Raw genomic sequence first — 16,695 nt, forward strand, 5'->3', positions numbered from 1 at the left:
AAACCACACCGGCAATTACCAATAACCTCCAAATACCTCCACTGTAATCTCCTTTGGGGCCACCGGCCACTTGTGTTCAAACTTTTCTTTCACAGTTTGCTCCGTGTTAGCTGTTGGGTTTGCGTTCTCAACGCGCACTCCATGGCTTGGCTTACCCACCAGATTTTGAACAGATTTTACCATGTTCTTTAAATCCTCCGGGTAAGGAGTTGGATATCGTTTTAGGTTTATTTCAACCTAGAAGTTTATAAAGAGAAATTTAACATAAAAATGACTTTCAGCAAGCATGTTCACCAAGCTACTCCGTGGTACAAGCATCATGAAAAGCAAATGCAATACAGTGAGTGTTGAGCTTCCCAGGGAACTCCTATTGCTGGGAGGAGTCGGGCTTGATGCTTTTTTTGGATTATATCCTATCTTTTCATGAGTGAAATAGCAGCACATAAAACTCTTAAGGGATGGACTGCTAATGTTAAAAAGTAGAATCAATATATTATCAGCTGAATTACTTAGAAGTTTCCCACCTTTGGTATTTAATAATTTTAAAATTTAATAGCTTTCATAGTTGGAAAGTCTTTGGAGTTCAGTGCAGGTATTGGGAGGAGATCTCAGAAGATTTACAAGTGGAGTTAGGCATTGACAAAGCCAAACAGGTGTTAGCATAAATTTATAACTAGCATACAGTGTTAAAAGGTAAGGTGGCTTTTTAAAATACTTCCCAAAAATCTTTGGGGTGACTTGCAGATTTATTTTATGAACTAAAAAAACCATATCCTTCTTAAGTAGTACTTTATATAATGAGAAATAAAAATGTCTCTGTTTCCTAATGTTTTAGGTAAATTTTGGCTGATACTATCCAGATTTTTTTTCCACCTTTAAATTCATAATTCATTTGCAGGTGTTAATCTAACTTTTAAGAACTCTGCTTAGTACGGATTTTGTTCATGTAGAATATTCTACTATGAAAGGACTCATTACAATGTATTTATTTAAAAGAGAATTAGTACAAGTTGTTCATGCTGACTGAAGCGATAGGTGTACCCAGCTTGACTTGTGCCAACGGTATGTTATTTTGAATCTGAGCAGAATCAACTTTTTAAAAATGGTATGTGGTATGTGTTTGTGGAGAGCATGTGTGTGAGGCTGGAGGGTGGGAACAGAGGAAAGCAGCCAGGAGGGACTCCCCACCTGGTCCATGGCATGAGGAGAGGCTGGAGAATATGAAGGACTCAAACACTTTTGCTAATCTGCTATTTTAGCAAGTTCACCAACGGTGTTACTCTTAGGATTCACTGTGGCTTGTTATCCTCATCAGACACAGGGATTGGGTGTTACTATGTAATTTCTTTTGATATTAAAAGCATAGAATTATTTTCTATTCAGAAGGCAGAGAAAAACTGTTTTTTTTGTTAAATAGGGCAACATACTTATTTTTATGCTCTAAAATAAATGAGAATAAATGAATAAATAAATAGAATTAAGGCTATAAAAACCAAAGAAAATGTTAGGTTTTGTAGGAAAAGGTGAGTTGTTATAGTTTACTACTGATATGTTCCAGAAGGTTAATTTACTGTGTATTCTTTAGTAGACATAAAACAATGATACCCATGCTAGGCAGAACACACTAGGGTGTATGTACGCATGGATCTGCTTTAACTCCATGTTAGAAAACCAAGTTTGGAATTATATCTATCTTTAAGCTACAGTGTTGAATTTGTTAAAAAGTATTTAATGCCAAGGATCTAAAAGTTCAAAAAAAATTGCAAATCTACACTCTATGAAGTACGAATTGTAGAACGGATTGTTTGTCTTGCCAATAGCCAGTGGTAGATTGTGGAAAAGAACCTCAAGTGAGGTACTAAATGAAAATTCTCTACAACTCAGATGTTCTCAGTAGTAACATGATCTTCTGATCTGATGTAGAGACATGTACCCTTGCTATTCTTCCTGAGTTCTATACTTCTCCACCCTATGTGATCCACAGTCATTGTAACAGCTGTGTTGAGGATGCTTCTGGTTCTTTCTTTCTTTCTTTCTTTCTTTCTTTCTTTCTTTCTTTCTTTCTTTCTTTCTCTCTTAAGATTTATTTATTTATTTTATGTGAGTACACTCTCGCTCTCTTCAGACACACCAGATGAGGGCATTGGATCCCATTATAGATGGTTGTGAGCCACCATGTGGTTGCTGGGAATTGAACTCAGGACCTGTGGAAGAGCAGTCAGCGCTCTTAACCACTGAGCCATCTCTCTAGTCCCCGCTTCTGGTCATTTCTAAAGCAGCTGATACAGTATTTTGCTCACATCATCAGAATATATTTGGTTGTTTTACTGCTGTGGAAATATTTACACGCAATTTAATTACTTATTTATGTGGATCACTTTATATTTTTTCCTTACAGTGGCTCTTTCCCAAATTTGGGAATCGTTAGGATCATTAAATCTGAATTTGTTTTATTTAAAAAAAACACTTTGCCTTCAATCCCTATTCTTCTCACAGACTTGGGGTCATGAAGTACAAATTCAAGCCATAGATCTACCTCTAAGTAGCCAATATCCTCTAATCTGTGGTTTCTACTTATGGACGACAGAAATCTAACACCTTCTCCGTGCACTTGCAGAACTTAAATATGAAGGTACCTGAAAAATGTATTACATTTGTGCAGAGGTCTCAGTTTGTCACCCAGGTTAGCATGAATTCTCAATCCTCCTGCCTGAGCCTCCTGATTAACTGGATTACAGGTACACATGACCACACACAGATTGATATTATCTTTTATATAATATTTTACTCATTTATTAAAAAACTCTGGGTTCCTTTGTTAATTTAGACTATGACCCACATGTCTAGCTACATGCCGAGTCTTTCCTTCAGGTTGTACGAGAGGCAGTTGTTTGGTATTCACTGTGTTCCGGGCATTGTGGTGAGTGTTTTATAGAGATATTTAATTTAATGCTAGTTAACGACATGATATGCAACAAGGTTTATAACTATTCCTATCGGTTTAAATACAAATTATCATATTACTACATATCAGATTACAAATATAGCAAATTATAGGATGTTATTAATTTGTAACTGTACATTCAAATTTTATATAGTAGCTGTTGTCACTTTGCAAAAGGTATATTGGGGCTGAGAGAGTTTAACTTCTCTGAGGTCATGTTAAAGCTTAACATGGATTCTAAGGTTTGTATCACACCACTGTTGCTTAGTTTAGAGCTAATCTCTGGTATAGCATGACACAAAATTGTGTACCTTGTGGAAAGGGTGCTATAAAACCAAGATGTAAACTTTACTGCTAAATAGTAAGGTAATTAGAAATAAAGGTAAGTAATTCTAATTTCACTTCTTTTAATGTGAAACTGTTTTATAACTCAATTCTGTTTTAGGTTCTGTGCAGACATATTTATATCTTTTCTTCCTCTCAGTTCCTGCATGCAGTACTTCAGAAGTGGACCAACGCGGTCAGAAAGGATTATATTACTAATTCAGCGAATCCACATCTAAAATCGGTTTCTTTATTTAAAAACACCTGGGCTAGAAACATTCTCCATCCTAATATGATATAAAACATAGTGAACTTCTGATACACAGAGGTGGGCAAATCTCCAAAATTCATTCTGAGGTAGTGTTAAATTTTCACTCACTATAAAGTATTTGCTCATGTCACACATACATTGCATTAAAATGCAAGACTTTTACTAATATATATATATATATGTATATATTTTAATTTCGGGAGGCAAAATGCTTCACAAGACTCTTAGCATCTAAATATAGTACTTTAGGTACAAATAGCTGTCTCAAGGCATTGAAGACCTTGAAAATTCAGTAAAGAAAGAATTGTTTATAATAGTGTGGGCATTCAGAAATGGTGTATTGGATTCAGACAGAACTGTTTCTCACATATTATATTATACAACATAATATAATATACATAATCATCGAATTTGAATTTGATTGTAAATTCCAGTAAGAGAAACAATAGAGTTTTGCAGTCATGATTATTAAATATCATCTTATTCTAGAAATTAATGGAAATTAATTCTACAGAAAAAGGAAACGGGGCAGTTTTAGTCAGGAAGGTGCATTCTCAGCTTGTCTTATATTGTGGAAAGAATATAAGACATAGAATGAGAATCTAGTCCATTACATGTGGGTGGTAACATTTACAAAAGCACAGTGTTTGTTCGTGTTTTTCCTCCTATGAATTACCCTCTTAAGCCCCCATCTCTGGGAAAGGAAACTCTTCCCTGTCATACCTCCCAACCCTATCTTCTCTTACAGGAATTAATATAATTTGCATCTTCAAATTAAGGGAAAGTGCTGCCCGTGAACAGAAGTCTCTGCTCAGAGTCCATTCCCAGCAAATCTCAGTTTCAACTTCTGGCATTTTTGAGTCAGATTTTTATCTACTCTCCTCAAGCTAACCCCGAGAAGCGTGCATGTTCACAGGAGGACAATTCTAATCACTTCCAAAGTCTGGTCAGCATTCTCACAGCTCGCAGTATCCCGCAAGTTAAAAGAAAGAGCCAAGGAGAACAAATACAAGCGAAGCCCCAACTTTAAAGCCATGCCAGATACCCCACGAAAAGGCACCTTACGTTGACGTTCCCCGCCCTCTGACTCAGGCCTCCCCACCTTTTACCAATGTCCATAATCTAAAGATAAATTGTATTCAGACACTGGCGATCTGAAGTGTGCTGTGCCATCAGCAGTTTTCACCCTTAACCATGCAGCACATACCCCATAAAGCACTGTTCCAGGGAGCCTCTACTGGGCTTCTCCTACCCCACACACCTAGGCCTACCTGTCTGCCACTTAGAGAGGGAAGAGTGGTGGATTGGGCTGCCACTGGTAATGGAGCACACATGCTCCTCTCCTGCTGGAGGCCACTTATACAACCCCATGCCAGCTGGGGGTCACTCTGGGGGACGGGCATATCTTGGATCTGCTGATCACACCTGGCCCATGGTGTGCAGCAATCGCCAGACAGCCTGGCAGGTTGGAGAGTAATCCCACGCTGGCCCCTGTCCCAGGGGGCTTGGCAGGAGAGAGCCTGTGGGAGAAGGAATCTCCATTTTCTGGGAGAAACAGGAGCACTGCAGCAACACGTTTGCTTGATCATTTCCTACCCTTGAATAGTTTTTTTCCCCTTTCATTCTGGGCAATGCATTTAAAACAATAAATTTTACTTCCATGTAATAAAACAGCATAACATGAAGCCATGGTGGCCACCTTCTCCCACAATGCAGCATTCACACGCACTGTACACACTGCACGCAGGGCTTTATACTTTAGTCCCATTGAAAGCTGATGGCATAGGCCCATGGTTCCTTTTAAATTTCAGGTCAATTGAAATTAAAATGGTGCTAATTTTAATGTACATGTAATGAACCAGAAGATCATGAGCTGTTAAGATCTAGGGTGTTCCATTCATCATCTTCCCACGATGATGTGCCTACAAGTGTTTCTCTAATTTGTCTGATAGCCAATGGCATCAGGAACAGCCAAATTAGTCAAAGCCAAGTAGTTTGAGATTTTGGAAAAACATAGTGTTTCACCAAAATGCAAATAAAAGTGAATGTAAATAAATGCAGAGAAGAAACAAACCACTCTGAAGCATATGGACCCATTATGAGCATAGAGAAACCAGTCACAGAGCACACAAACAGGGGCTTGGAATTATCGTCTCCAATTATCGTCTCCATTTCTGTACCTCGTGTTCTGATCAACACATCTATAGAGCATATTAAAGGTATTTTCTTTTGGATCCTTGATTATGTAGTTTTAAGAGGAAGCATGTAGTTATTTTTGAAAATTCATTGAAATATAAAAATGTAATCAAGAATCCAGCACAGAATGCATCACTCACCGGATTTTGATTTAACAGAAAATCATTGAAAGGGAGAACTGTCCAGTTTAGCATAATTGTCTTCTAAGACTTCACAAGTTTAAAAATATGTGTCTATGGTTAAAAGAGAGCAATAACTAATCATCCATAAATGTCTTTTCAACTGAAAATTTTAAATGTAAGTCTGCCATTTTGGATTTGTGACTCCATTTTGAGTTTCCCATGATGACACAGTCATCATGAATAATGGTTTAAGAAAACAGAAAATGTAAGGCGGGAACGTGGAACACATCACACACTCTTGACTTATTAATAAGATACATACATAGTTACTTAGGCCATTAGTCACTATGAGTGAAAGCTGTTAGTATTCGTGACGGTTTTAAAAAGGTGCAAAAAAAAATTAACGAGAGATTCAAGATGCCATCATGACATAACATGGGAATTAAGTGTTAATGAAACCCCAGCCATATAGAAGGCTTTAGGGGTGCAACTTTAGCATGCCGATTGGCCTGTCTTCCACAGACTCATCTGACTTCCACAGGCGCGCCTGGTACTGTCTGCGAGAAGCGTGGCCCAGTGAAGGAAAGAATCATTGCGAAGTGTTATCGTTGAACGAGGACGTAGGTGATCTTTCTTCCACTTTCAGCTTGAATCTCTCTCATATTATGATACCGGAGGGTGTGTGTAGGGGGAAGTGTAAATCGGACTTGCTCAGTCAGAACCAGGACATTCACATCATTCTGAATCACACCAATGTTGCCCAACAACTGGCCCTCTACATTGGGCGTGTTCATGAAAACAGGGATGACTGTCACCTTCCAGAGAGGTCACTCAGTGTATCCTTCCTCTATCTGAGAAGTAACAGTGGATAGATAAAAACAATAACAAAGAAACAAAGGCCAAAAGTTCACCTTAACTTTCCCAGCACTTTCGTCATCTTCTTTTTTATCCTCAAATTCAAAGGCAACAGTCATGCGCTGTTGTCTCTGCTCCTCCCACAGGGTGGGGTTGAAGCTGTCGCTGTCTGACTGGAAATCTATGGAGTCCAAAGTATTAATGCTTTTCTTTTATACACAATGTATTTAATAAATTTAATATATTATGAAAAAAGAGACAGCAAGCACCACCAATGATTACAATAAATACATTTAAAAGGACACGGGAAAGAAATTATTGAGAAAGGAGGAGAGAACGGAAAGACAGGAAGGGGAGAGTAGAAAATTCCTTTTCACGTTTCTTATGTGGTCTTGTGCATTTTATTGTCAGTCATGAGGGATTGGGAAGTTTCCTAGGGTAAGAATAGGCTCCCCTAGGCTAACAGTAGCAGCACAGAGATAGGTTGGCCTGTTCAGGTCTCTGGATTTTTCACAGCAGTGGAGTCATACTAACATCATCCTTGTTACGAAAAATTCGAATTCTGCCCTAGGGGCTCTCAGGTTTTGGGTCCTACTTTAGGTTGTGGTGGCTGCAGAGCCTGAGTCACATTGAAACCAAAACAAAGCAAGATGCCACATAGCAATGACTTTTCAGTAAAGTGTCCAGTAATCTGACTTCCTTGTTGGTTCTTTGGGTGGATGTAGGAAGTGTGTATGATTGGAGTAATCTCATTTTAAAGGTAAGGAACAATTCAGTTTTAACGCTATGGTTTCATTTAATTTGAATGTACTTCAAATAAGCAGGGAAGATTTATAAATCCCCAATTTACATCAAAATGTTGTCTAATGCTAAAATCTGCTTTGTAACACAATAGTGAAAATTGCACGAAAACCCTGGGACAAGCTTAGTTGAGGCTAAATCCTTTCCCAAAGAATTTCTCTGTCATATTTTTGTTTTACAGGATTCTTAAAATTCATTTACAGTTTTCTTTTTCAACAGACAGAAGTTGACTGGCTGGGTTTAAGTTCAAATGTTATTTTTTAATTATTACACCACACTTTCTGTCCTCAGTAGAAGAATAAATGGAAAATTCAAGACAACAAAGGCAAATGCATTTTTATCTCAGGTCACCACTGCTGACCTCACAGCCAGGAAGTAACCAGGGTTTTAGGCAACACATTGGTTTTCAGGGATGTTTTACGCATCTGGCTTACTTTTTATCTTTTCTTTGCATTATTTTGAAAACCAGGCATGTTGTAAAGAAGAGGAAAATAAATCCAAGTTAAGAGAACAGTCCTTTCTTGGTTCTTTATGGCACAAAAACGTTGTGGCTTTTCTTTTATAAGATCAAAAGATCAGTTTATGTCGATGTGAAAATTATATTTCAAGACAGCCTTCCTTTTTCCTATTTCTGCAAGTCAGAAGTATCCTTACATATTCCCCAATGATTCATTTCTTATCTGGATGTCGGAGACTAAAGCCATTTATTAAACTTATTCTTGAAAACGAGAACACACAGGCAAATGGTTCATTGTACAGGTTCATCTCAGGCAGGGTGGGTTTATCTGTGGCTGTATTAAAGTGGGTTTATTGTTATAAGATTTACCATGACTTTGCATGACTACAGAGAACACATATCAGCCAATGTTGTTTCAAACAGGAAAGGACAAACTTTTTTAAAGATTTGTATAATAGTGTGATCACAGGCTAGAAGGTTTATTGTAACAGATTTAGATTCTTTAGAAAGTAACTTTTAATCATAGCTGCTGTCATTGCTTAGGGAATCTCAATGTAAAGATGAAAATGTAATAATTATAAATCCCATCCTAGGACTATCTCACATGAAGGGGGTCCAAAATCACTGCACTGGTACTTACAATATGCTGTGAAATATGTGACCACAAGAGAATATTCTCCCCAGCCAGTCCTTTTGTTTTGAAGCCTGTCTTTTTGCTGCTGGTGGTTGGGCTTAACATTTTTGACCAGGTCCCATACCCTGTAGCCTAACCTTTAAAGGAGAAGTTGCTGGAGAGTGCTGACATTTCTCTCACATGAGTTATAAGGACTTTTCTCTTTGGTGTGGTGTGGTGTGGTGTGTGTGTGTGTGTGTGTGCGCTTGTGTGTCTGTGTGCTTATGTGCATTTAGGTACATTTGTGTGCACATGCAAGTGGAAGTCACAGATGAACAGAAAGTGTCTTCCTCATTTCTCTCTACCTTAACTTTTGAGAAAGCATTTCTTACTTGGGACCGAGGGCTCACCCATTAGGCTGTGCTGGCTGGTCAACAAGTACAAGGCATCCTTCAGTCTCTGCTCCTCAGCTTTGGGATTACAGGTTATGAGTCACCATGCTGGGATTTTTATACTGACAGTATGGCCTGAACTCAGGTAGGTTCTGATGTTTGCTTAGCAAGCACTTTACTGAATTAGCTCCTGAAGGAGCCATGTCTTTGGAATCTTGCTTAAAATATTACAGCACCAAGACTCAAACTCCCAGATGAGGCACTATGGAGTTTTCTTTTATTGTCTGTGAACCAGGATTCCTGGACAGAGATTAGAATTAAAAAATTCTTTTTTATCCACAACGTCATAAACATTAAAGAATGTATCTGTTGATAGCCTACCTTCATCACCACGGGGCTGCTGGGGAAACATGTAGTTGGTCAGTACCCTTTGCTTGGTTTCTGGATGGGCTTCTGTTTGCAGAGGGATGAGGGCCTTGGACTGGAAGCAATGAGTACCAATTAGATGAAGAAATTAGCCAGGATTTTACACAAAGGAAATGGCCAATACTCTGGTCTCTCAGAGATGAACGGATGAGACACCATAGATGTTGCTGAGATTCCGGATTTTAAGGTTTTCATGTTTTGTCTTCTTTACAAAGCTTACTAAAACCTGTTCAGCTGTGCACTTCAGTTCTAATTCCGAGGAGACCAGAGAGTGTTAAACTTTTCAGTGGAGTGAGTGTTTGATGTGACCCTGGGCTTGCATTCTTTTTCATGGGTTGTGGTCTAGACAGATAGGTGTTACCAGCACTGCTCACACTAAGCAAGGCAAGTCCCCTACATAGATAAAAGCTGTGCACATTTATGTTGAATTTTATTCTCCATCACTAATTTACTATCAGAACTACCATTTTAAAGGCCTTTAGAACTCAGGTTTTATTTTCATAAGAATAGTGTAAATACTACTTAATAGGAAAGACACAAGGTGTTCTGAGGTACTATTACACCTTCATGAAACTGTCTAGAGACATTAACTCACAATTTTAGTTAAATGGAGCAGTAACTTTCTGGTTATTCTCCCACCAGATTAGTACTTGTGATAAAGAGATTTTCACGATGTAAGGCTACTGTCCCAACAGCAGAGTTCACAGATTCTGGAGATGACTATCTGAAAGGATAGGATAGACCAGTGCGGAGGAGGACATAAGAGTTTGGATGGCAAACAGAGGCAAGGCTTTGACTAGCTGAAGAAATACCAACATTCTTATACTTACACTGTATATTTTATAGGAGTCAATTTTAATTTTTAATAAAAGTATCCAAACAACTTAAGTAAATACTTGATGTCCCTGGAATATTGATATTTCAAACCAAAGGCATATTGTTTTTATTTGGCCATTCATGTTTTGGGGTAGGGGAATTTTCAAAGATTTAGGAACATGAAAAATGATTGGTAGTAAACTCTGTTGAAATGACCCACAGCTGCTTTTGAGGAAAAATATGTGTTGCTGTTTTTTTTTGTTACTTTTCAGTTAATAAAATTATTCATTAACATGCAACCCCTGATTCTGTTATAATCTATTTTCTTGAGTATATAAGAATTTAAGATAACCACAAAAATACTGAAGATAGCTATCAATATATCAGCAAAGGTCTTGAACAAAGTTTTAGAATTAAGTTGATTATAATTAGAAAATAGTGAGGAAAAAGGAAGATAGTGGCTAGTAATTCCCTCTTGTGGGGATTATGGTAATGGTTTTTCATTTTTTACCTTCAGAGCTATAATTAAAGTGTTTCCTCTAAGGACATGCATACCGCTAAGATCTGAAAAGCCATACAAACCATCCATTGTGTGCTGTATCTCTGAAAATGAAGTAGGTATTAAATTGAGGTATTTGAGGAGCATGAAGATCATGACACTGTTTCACCTACAGCAGTATGTGAGGGAGACTTTGCACAAATCTCTCCTGCAGGCATAAAGAATCTATACCATATGTACAACAATGCCAAGCAACCAGAGCTTCCAGGGACTAAGCCACTACCTAAAGACTATACATGGACTGACCCTGGACTCTGACCTCATAGGTAGCAATGAATATCCTAGTAAGAGCACCAGTGGAAGGGGAAGCCCTGGGTCCTGCTAAGACTGAACCCCCAGTGAACTAGACTGTTGGGGGGAGGGGGACAATGGGGGGAGGGTGGGGAGGGGAACACCGATAAGAAAGGGGAGGGGGGAGGGGGATGTTTGCCCGGAAACTGGGAAAGGGAATAACACTCGAAATGTATATAAGAAATACTCAAGTTAATAAAAAAAATAATTAAAAAAAGAATCTATACTTTATAATTGTTGTCAAGTGTATCTACTGCAACTCAGTAATCCAGAGTTTCAATCACGCACACATTTAAGGAGCCTAATACATCAGGGCATAAAAGTTGTTGTTATTTATTTATTCACTTATTTATTTTTACCTGATTGTCAGAAAGCCACAATGCTGCAAGCTCTTTGAGTTTGGTGAAGGAGAATGGCAAGTTCTTCAACCTGCAGAGATGAGAGACATCTCATAGCAGAGGCAGACAGCAAAGCCCATTTCTAGGAACTCTAACCATGCTATAGTGTCATTAACTGCTCTCTTTATTCCTTTCTCCTGTATGCTCAAACAATCTTAATAGAATGAATATCACCATCCTTAAATATTAGTGTGTGAGTTTGTGCATGTATATGTGTGTATATGCACATTGTGTGTGCATGTGTGTGTGTACACTGTACATGTGCATTCGTCTGTGTTTGTGTGTGTGCATGTGTGTGTGTGTTTGTGTGCACTTGAGCATGTGGAAGTCAGAGGACAAGCTGGAGTTTTTCTCTCCTTCTACCACTTGGATCTTCAGGATTAAACGCAGGTCATCAGGATTGGAGGCAAGTGTTTTTACCTTCTGCACCATGTCTCAGGCCCAAACAACAAAAACCCTTCTAATCCTTCAGATGCTTCCAATAAGTCTCTAGATAACATAAAAATACTCTTAGCTCTCATGGTTGGTCTCTCCTGTGTGCACCCTGGGGCTAGAGAGATGGCTCAGCAGTTAAGAGAACTTGTTGCTCCTCCTAGGACATGAGTTCAGTTCAATACTCACACAAGGAAGCTCACAACTGCTTTTAACTCACTTCATACTGTGGCACAAACAATTCCCTCTACACACACACACACACACACACACACACACACACACACACACACACACACACAAAAATATTAAAAACCCAATATGTTCACCAAGGTGGCTTCCACTGGCATACACATATAAATGAAAAGTAAAACTAAAATCTTAAAGCCCCTAAAGACATTCTTCCACCCCAGCATTGGTAGTTTTTTTTTTTTCCTCATAGCCGGAGTACACAATGATGCTCTACCAACACAGGAGAAACTTCAGCATAGCCCCTCCTGCCATGCCTCTCTTCAGTAGTGAAATGCCATTTTCTCATGAGAAAGGTTTTCCTGAGTCCCACTTAAGTTACTTAACTTAGTCTAGTCTCAGGGTGCACTTGCCTGCGTAAAACATTCCACAGGTTTTATATGTGACTAATTTTGTGGTTATTTGTTTATCATCTGACATCCTCACAAAACTGTAGTTCCCAAAGTTCAAGGGCCATGATCTCTTACATGTAAATCACTTCAGAATTTCCAAAGTGATGCTGATGGCTGGAAAGTATGTTGCCATCTTCTTTTCTCCTTTGTACACTGCACAGTAGACACTGCAAGGGGGAATCTTAGAAAACTGTACTTTGGAGATAGGTGAAGTTTGGCCTCAGCTGTAGCATTTCAGTTAAAATGTGGCTTCGGCCCGTGGAGACCCAAACTAAGAAACATCTACTTCAGTGTGCTTTTGATGTCTTCAAACCACTTCGTGACCAGCACCTTCACCTCTGAGCTGTAGAGCCAGCAACACAGACATGCTCACCATGACATCCTCGGCAGGCTCATCTCCAGATATACATTCTACAAATTGCGTGCAATGAAATTTCCATAAGTTTTTTATATGCTGGTATATTCACCAACTGACAAATACGCTTTTAGAAAAGAAGCACCAAAATGTAACAATTGACTAGTAAGGAGCTAATTTGTGTCTAAAAGTAATTGGGCACTTTAAAATAATTTAGTAAATACGAAAAGAGATTGGCCACCAGTGGGAACATTAGGAGTCTGTAGTAGGTAGAGAGATCTTAGGGAGACTGTCTAAATCTTATGAACTAGTGAACATCTGTAAAAGAAAACTAAGAACGCAAACAAAGGAGGTCTTGACTCCTATCGCAGTTCTTTCCTGGCAGAATTACAACTTTAATTTCAAAGTTACCCATACAAGTTGTTTACATTCACTTAAGCTAGAAACTGTAAGTAAGATTTGTGGGGTGGGGTAGTGTTTTTGATATTATACACAGTTAAATAAAAAGGTGCCACCAAGTGCTGTATCAGTAAAACTCATCTAATGTTCATATCATGTTCATACATGTCCCTGAGGAGTCATCATGGTGCAGTCCTAAGGTGTAGGACAGAAAGAAATGTGACAGAGAGCAGGGATCTTGTTGCTTAGTACTCTCCCTGTAGTCTTTGATGAGTGAGAAGAGCATTGGCCAAGGCCTTGTAGCTGACAGAACAAACAGTCACTGTTTCTAGCTACAGTGGCAAACTCTACAAGTCACATTTTAAACACAAAAGTACAATAATTCACTACTTACTATAGCACTTCTCACTTAAGCTTTCTCTAAGCACCTTGCTTTCTGTGGCAATGTTAACTTTGGCCTCATATTTCACTATTCACTGACCTCCTCCACCCTGAGCTCGATTCATGAATTGACTAATTAACTGAAAATATTAATTTTGTTGTGTTGCAGCTACCACACTACAGGATAAGTAGACTAACATCCTTTTTTATCCTGATGAGGTATTTTTTAACTTCTGGCTTTGTGAGTCTCTGATGTCTTACTCATATTTCTTCAGCATCCACAAATGTGTCTGACCTATGGCAAGTGCTGAAGTCTACTAGATTTGATAGGCTATGATAACCAACTTATCAATACTTCTATCAGCTGTGAGGAGAGACAGGAGAAAGACCCAGGGGGCCAGGAAAATGAATGGAAGTCTGCAGCTGCTGGGGGTTGGGGGTAGGGGGAATCCAGAAACCTGGCTCAAGGAAGGCTCCCAGGAATCAATGAGGGTGACCTTAACTAATATGCCTAACAGTGGTGACATGGAACATTAAGAGGCCACTTCCTGTAGCCAACAGTGGACGGATAAGGACACCAGCCAACTCACAAAACTTTCAACCCCAAATTTGTCCCGTCTAAAAAAAAATGTAGGGACAAAGATGGAGCAGAGGTTGAAGAAATGGCCAACTAATTACTAGCCCAACCTGAAATACATCCCATGGGCAAGAGCCAGTCCCTGACATTACTAGTGATACTCTTATGCTCGCAGACAAGAGCCTATACTCACAGCGAAACACTGAATGGAGGTTGGGGGCATTTATAGAAGAATTGGGGGAAGGATCGAAAGCCCTAAAGGGGAGGGAAACCCCACAGAAGGACCAACAGAGTCAATTAGCCTGGACCCCTAGAAGCTCGAAGAGACTGAGCCAACAACCAAAGAACACCTATAGGCTTGAACGAGGCTCCTGGCACATATGTAGCAGTTGTGCAGCTCAGTCTTTGTGGACCCCCAACATCTGGAATGGAGGTTCTCCCTAAAGCTGTAGCCTGACAATAGCATCTTTTCCCCAATAGGGCTGCCTTATCTGGCCTCAGTGACAGAGGACGTGCTTACTGTAGCAGATACTTGATGTGCTCAGGGTTGAGAAATGCTGGAGAGGGCCACCCTCTCAGAGAAGAAGGGGAGAGGGGATGGAGGGAGGGTCTCTGTGAGGGCTCTATGAAGTGTAGTTTCATTTTTGTTTCTAGCACCTACCAATATAATGCATTGTAAGAAGAGGGTTCACACGATTTTTATTCTTTTTTGGTTCATCTTACTCTAAGTGTGACTAAATGCTATCTATCATTGCTGCAATGCGCTAACCTGTGGCTTTGAATCAAAGTTGACTAGATATTCTTACCTGTTACTAGGCAGACCGAGTTGGCCTATAACTCACAGAGATCTACCTTTTTCTGCCTCCTGGGTATTGTGATTAAAGGATTGCATCACCACATCTGGCTTCATAATTCACTCTTATCAAATAATTTACATACCTATTATCACTTAGATTTAAGACTCGAAGTCTCTGCATCTGCCCGATTTCTTCAGGAAGAAATTCTAGCTTATTGGAGCGTAGAGACATAACGGTGACGTTCTTACAGCTTCCAATCTGCAGGTGGCAAAAGGAAGTAGTATTTATAAAGTTGTACTGTCTCTTGTACAGAATTCTTGAGCAAATTAACCAAAGAATATTTTAGAAAAGTACTGTAACTGCATATTAGTTTCTCTAGTGTTCAAAACAATTTAGTGTTCTCTCTCTCTCTCTCTCTCTCTCTCTCTCTCTCTCTCTCTCTCTCTCTCTCTCAGACAATGTCTCACACTGTAGCCCATGTTAACCCAAGACTCACAGTGCTTGTCAGGCTGGCCTGAACTCAAGGTGATCCTTCTGCATCTGTCCCCTGAGCTCTGGGATAGCAGGAGTGTGCCATCACAGTTAGCCTAGCGATTCCTTTACCATTTTAATGTCTCTTAGCATATGTAACATGGTGTGCTCATTGCCTTGTGTTTTTATAAATTGCTCTTTACAGTGGTGTGTGCCTTTAGATATGATGGTAGCACCCGCCTTACATTCCTTCACATATTAGAAATGACTTTCTTCATCATGTAAATGTTCAAACATTTGGTAGCCCCGTGGTTTTCATAAATCATGTTGTTTTTCTACATGATCACCAACCTACCTGTGCTTAAAACCAGACAGCACACATATTCAATGAGACTCTTGATAATTCCTCAGAAACCTAATTTTATGTCACATTATGTGGTACTTGCCATTTTTACTAATGATGTTTAAAATACTAAAATAATGGCATAGCTTTTTATCCTTGTGAAAATTTGTAGTGGAAAGTTTTAGATTAAAAATTTACTTTACTTTTTTCCTGGACATTAATAAATAAAATCTAGCTTGGAGATAAAATTAAAAGAATCTCTTCATGTACCCAGAAACTGAAATGGTTACGAGAAACATCAAGCCTCATAGACATAATAAAAACCTACTCTTTCACTTCCGAAACAGTGATGCAATTAGCCCGACTGCTGTGTATAACTACTCTTAAGAGTAAAGTAAACAAATGATCCAAAATTGCATCCCTTAGCATTGATTAACATATTTTACTATTCTTTACTTACAGAATTTAGTCAATACATCATATGGAGTTCATCACTCAAACAGCAATTAGCATACATCTACATAAACAGATAGGCCATGCCTACATATTTTCACACTTCGGCTCATAAATCTATCCTGCGATTGCACCTGTTAGGATTTCATTTCAAAATAGATTCATTGACAGTTAATTGATAAAAAGGAGCTTGCTTCTCACTTCTCTGGGCAACTCTGGGAGGAAATTCTCGTCCACAGCTAAGGTTCGCAGGCTGTGCAGGTAACCAATGGTGGGAGGGAGGGACTCCAGCTCATTGCAACTGCAGTCGAATTCTTCTAATAAAGATAAGCTGAGAAGTTAAAGCACAGCGTTAGATATCCTAAAAGCCACATGTGCAAG

General features: G+C 39.0%; 1 protein-coding gene across 7 annotated transcripts in view; it reads right to left on the reverse strand.

The window, feature by feature from the left end:
• Lrrc7 (leucine rich repeat containing 7) overlaps positions 1 to 16,695 on the reverse strand; it is a 479,249-nt gene that overhangs the window by 75,525 nt on the left and 387,029 nt on the right. For all 7 annotated transcript variants that reach the window (XM_087614691.1, XM_087614685.1, XM_087614702.1 and 4 more), the window contains 7 exon segments: positions 16,516 to 16,645; positions 15,190 to 15,305; positions 11,427 to 11,496; positions 9,357 to 9,456; positions 6,769 to 6,893; positions 4,811 to 5,059; positions 37 to 237 (listed from right to left, as the gene is read on the reverse strand). In XM_087614691.1, the coding sequence (XP_087470817.1) occupies positions 37 to 237; positions 4,811 to 5,059; positions 6,769 to 6,893; positions 9,357 to 9,456; positions 11,427 to 11,496; positions 15,190 to 15,305; positions 16,516 to 16,645 (991 nt within the window).

Source organism: Rattus norvegicus, chromosome 2 (genome assembly GCF_021556685.1).
Source record: "Rattus norvegicus strain SHRSP/BbbUtx chromosome 2, alternate assembly SHRSP_T2T, whole genome shotgun sequence".
Classification (NCBI taxonomy): domain Eukaryota; kingdom Metazoa; phylum Chordata; class Mammalia; order Rodentia; family Muridae; genus Rattus; species Rattus norvegicus.